This window comes from Salmo salar, chromosome ssa04 (assembly GCF_905237065.1).
Source record: "Salmo salar chromosome ssa04, Ssal_v3.1, whole genome shotgun sequence".
Taxonomy (NCBI): Eukaryota; Metazoa; Chordata; class Actinopteri; order Salmoniformes; family Salmonidae; genus Salmo; species Salmo salar.
This window is the reverse complement of record NC_059445.1, coordinates 24,315,058-24,319,435: the sequence shown is the minus strand read 5'-3', so window position 1 is coordinate 24,319,435 and position 4,378 is coordinate 24,315,058. Positions and strand designations below refer to the sequence as shown.

At 48.4% G+C, this 4,378-nt stretch overlaps 1 protein-coding gene across 1 annotated transcript; it reads right to left on the bottom strand.

Moving 5' to 3' along the window:
* Nucleotides 1–238: 238 nt before the first annotated feature.
* On the bottom strand, nucleotides 239–3,882 carry LOC106602682 (probable G-protein coupled receptor 83). Its single transcript, XM_014195443.2, has 4 exons — nucleotides 3,314–3,882; nucleotides 2,816–2,941; nucleotides 1,898–2,031; nucleotides 239–1,356 (listed from the first exon to the last, which is right to left on the bottom strand). The coding sequence occupies exons 1-4, from the start codon at nucleotides 3,797–3,799 to the stop codon at nucleotides 654–656; spliced, it is 1,449 nt and encodes a 482-aa protein (XP_014050918.1). The 5' UTR covers nucleotides 3,800–3,882; the 3' UTR covers nucleotides 239–653.
* Nucleotides 3,883–4,378: the final 496 nt, after the last annotated feature.

Genomic DNA, 4,378 nt, shown 5'->3' with positions numbered 1-4,378 from the left:
TGTCACTTGTTAAATCCACTTCATTCATTGTAGATGAAAGGGAGGAGACAGGTTAAAGAAGGATGTTTAAGCCATGAGACAATTGAGAAATGGATTGTGTGTGCCATTCAGTGCCTTTGAACAGGTTATGGTAGTACACACAGTTTCCCGTGTGTATCAAGAATGTTCCACCACCCAAAGGACATCCAGCCAACTTGACACAACAGTGGGAAGCATTGGAGTCAACATGGGCCAGCATCCCTGTTGAACGCTTTTGACACCTTTTAGAGTCCATGCCCTGACGAACTGAGGCTGTTCGGAAGGCAAAAGGGGGGGTGTAACTCAATATTAGGAAGGTGTCCTTAAATGTTTTGTACACTCAGTGTATACAGTATGTGCTAACAGAGCAGTTGCTGGTTTGGGTGTTGCATTTGTTGCTAAACCTCCCCAACCCCTACTCCTATCCATGTGAGACATTTCTTCCTGAAGGTGGCGCTGTCATGAAAGTTTAAAGATCTCACATTTTCTGTTCAAGAGCCTCCACTGTCTTTGGCTAACAACATAGTCCTTCAACAGGACTCACCACCAAATGCAGCAACTTTACACGTCTTTAATTGTCAAATAAACTCAATCATTCACTCAATCCCAACCCAAATGCATTCTGGTAGTTGTAGTTAACTGACAGCTACTATAGGCTCCACTGATAGGATGTCTGTTTTACTGGCATGTCTAGCGGAGAAAAGGACATGCCTGTCTTTAGGAGGCTGGTGAAAGGATGAGGAGTGGCTTGGTCGAGAAGAGGCGTGGCTCGGGTGTGAAGAGGCATGACTCGGCCGAGAACCGGTGCGGCTCTCTGGCCAGGCGGCTCTGTGGCAGGGTGCGCAGGAGGGCGGAGCCACCAGCACCGGCCCCACCCCTCCACGCCCCCTCCTCTGGCACATGCCCAATAGCAGCCTTAGCTCCTTGCGGAAGGCGGGGTTCAGACAACAGTAGATGAAGGGATTGTAACACGTCGAGCTCATCGCCAGCCAATGAAAACAGAAATACAAGGCATTGGATGACTGAATGGCCTGGCTGGAGAGAAGCACCACGTAGCAGTTCAGAGGGAACCAGCATACCGCGAACACCCCAACAACCGCCAACAACATAGCCAGGGTGCGCCGACGCTTCCGCCGCTGCACAGCGAACTGTGCAGTGGTGGTGTCCCCGATAGCGTTACGGCGCCACAGGCGGCGTGCCACGGTTGAGTAGGCGGCGGTGATGATGAGGAGGGGTAGGACGTAGAGGAGGATGAAGGTGAGGAGGTCGATGCACTGCCAGTAGACGTCAGAGGGCTCAGGGAAGTCAGGGACACAAAGGCTGCGCACCTTCTCCTTACTGAGAGAGGGGGGGTGGAGAGGAGAGAGAAGGGAGAGGGAGTCAGAAGGAGGGGATAATGGGGGAGAGTGAGAAGGAGAATGAAAGGAGGGAGAGAGAGGAGAACGAGAGAGAGCCCATAACCAGCTATAAGTATAGCACAGGGAAGAATACACTCATGAAAAGTCAACAAGAGAAACAGCAACAATATTGGAAACCCCAAAACAAAACGTCTAATGAGAAATGTAGTGAGAGGGAGAGTGAGAGAGGCTGGAGGGAAGAGAGACGTGTGAGAGAATAATACCTTGTGGGTATTGTGTACACAAAGGTGGTGTTTGGTTGATCAATATTGTGTGTGTGTGTGTGTGTGTGTGTGTGTGTGTGTGTGTGTGTGTGTGTGTGTGTGTGTGTGTGTGTGTGTGTGCCTGCATGTGTGTGAGTACCTGTGCACGAAAGTGAAGTGTTTGTTCTATCGATTTATTGTGTGTGTGTGTGTGTGGGGGGTACCTGTACACGAAGGTAAAGTGTGTGTGTGTGTGTGTATTTGTGTGTGTGTGTGTACCTGTACACGAAGGTTAGGAGCTTCTGGTAGATAGCATGAGGCAAGGAGAAGCAGCTGGCCATGACCCAGATGAGAATCACACACACAACGCCACGAGTCGGGGACATGCGGGGCCTCAGAGGGTGGAGAATGACCTGCACACACACACACACACACACACACACACACACACACACACACACACACACACACACACACAGTGTTTTTATCAGGCCGCATTATACACACCAGGCCGCACACATTCTCCAAGACACACACTCCATTACACACACCTGCTGCTTTTCTCTGTTACACACTCCTCCCTTACAAGCCACACTTTTGGTTTGAGAAAAAAAATCGTACTCAAACTCAGCTTGAGCTCTGTAGCCCATTGATACATAGTAGACTCATATCCAATACAACTCCATGAAAAACAACTTCATGTGAAAATCATCAAATATTCATTATATTGAAAGGATAGACTACAGCAGACGCCAGAAAATAACATACTTGTCCCTATAGCTTGGAAGCTGTCTTGTCCCTCAAACTATGACCATAAACCAATAAATGTATGTTACACCAATTGTCATGCTCCATTGAAATAGACCTTTCCCTAAAAAATGTATTTCTAAGTGGACACAACATAATATTTGGCTTTTGTTGCCTGTATCAAACTGTCAGCGTGGTGATTGGTGATTCACTAGTAACAAGCTGACAATTAGCGAGTCTATTTGATACACCTCTTGAGCTGAGGCAGCATTGCCGCGTGGACAGCTCCCCTTTGCGCTTTCGAGTGCTGACGCTTGACCCACTTTTCTAACAGCGTTCCTTTACAGATTTTATTTTACTAGACTAAGCAAACTGCAACACTTTAATTAGACGAAGCACATACACGACATTCACGATATTCACCTATTGTATGCATGACTGTTAGCCTACCTGGCGTCTGTCCAGCGCGATTGCCGTGAGAGTGAGTGTGGATACGTGCAGGGAGCAGTACTGGACGAACCGGCTGATGTGGCACATACCCTTCCCGAACCCCCAGCTGCTGTTCACAAAGCGAACCTGAGGGAGACCACACAGGCATGTTGTCGAGGGCGTTTTTTACTGGCATGATGGAGTGATGAAAAGCTGGAGCTTTCCTATCCATACGCGTAATAGATCGATTTAACACTGACAGATCACCCTCACTCTCATCCAAACCATCGGTGAATAATTGGTTAAAAGGGATTTAAAAACCCATTCCTTCTTCCCCTTCCTGAGATAATCACATGATGAAAAAAAGGTAACAATAAAAGATTACATTTTTATACCGCAAGAATCTCAAAGACGCTCTTAAAACAACAAAAAAATTAAGGTAGGTGTGTGTGTGTGTGTGTGTGTGTGCTGGACCCTGTGTGATCTGTGACGTTTGTTGTGCCTGTGTCCGAATCGCACCAAAGTAAAGGGCATGTTGAGCAGCGTGATGAGAATGTCTGCCACCGCAAGGTTAATGATGAACAGGCTCGTGGCGGAGTGCATCCGCTTGTTCTTGATCACCACATGGCACACCAGCGTGTTTCCGAACAGCGAGATGACGATGATGAAAGAGTAAGCCACGACCAGTAGGGATTTCACGGTCCCGTTCTGGGACTCTCCCCCGTAGCGCTTTTTACCCGCCATGGAGCGCCAGTCCGCGAGCGTGCCCTCATCCAGGTCCAGCGAGAAGACATTTGTCCGGTTGGACGTGTGCGGGTCTGACAGGTTCAACAGCCCTTCTGCATCCAGAAATAGAACCCCGCCGATAACGGTTGAGTTGTTGTATTCCCGGGTCCCCAACCCGTCCGGGCTGGCGGCCAAATAGGTGAGGGACAGCCACAGACACGCACCTCGCATGTCTGCGGGTGATTGGGACTTCCAATCACCGGACTTCCTCGAGCGCATCAGTAGCGGCGTGAGGAGAGGGGGACATTGCTTTCTCTGTGCAGATACTGGAGGAGATGTAATGCGCGCGATGTGTTGTCAGCACTTTTAAACTGGTGCTGCATGCGCGCGCAGTGTGTGTGTGTTTGTGTCAGATATTGGCGGCTCAATGCTTGTTTGTTCACGCTGAGAGAGAAGAGAAGAGAAACATTGAGAGAGTGAGAGAGGTGGGGGGAAGTGGGACAGATGGAGATCAAAGTATGAACGCTTACATGTTTACTTTTACAATGATCGATGAGGTACAGTAGTGTTCTGTGAAACTCTTTGTTGCTCATGGTCTGATAAAACAGCTCTAGCTCTTTCACCTTTCACCGCCGATGCGGAAGTGCAGTAGATTGAGAGACATCCAATGCAAAAAAAATATCTCTAGTTCAAACTGACATATTTATATGGGGATTGTTTTATTATTCGAATTAAATTTCCGCGGTGCGCGGACATCGACTCTTGGGGGGTTTAAGCTGGTTGCGGAATCTCTGCCCTCCTCTCCTGATCGTGTAACTTGATTACTAAGGGGCAGAAAAGGTTAATTTCCTTTCTTTG

Bases quoted from the DNA above. Each gene is read 5' to 3' on its own strand.
- LOC106602682 (XM_014195443.2), bottom strand. From the start codon at position 3,799: ATGCGCTCGAGGAAGTCCGGTGATTGGAAGTCCCAATCACCCGCAGAC. The intron at 2,942-3,313 runs GTGCGATTCGGA...GGTCTCCCTCAG, and splicing joins TCAACATGCCCTTTACTTTG to GTTCGCTTTGTGAACAGCAG. The intron at 1,357-1,897 runs GTACACACACAC...CCCCTCTCTCAG, and splicing joins CTCCTAACCTTCGTGTACAG to TAAGGAGAAGGTGCGCAGCC.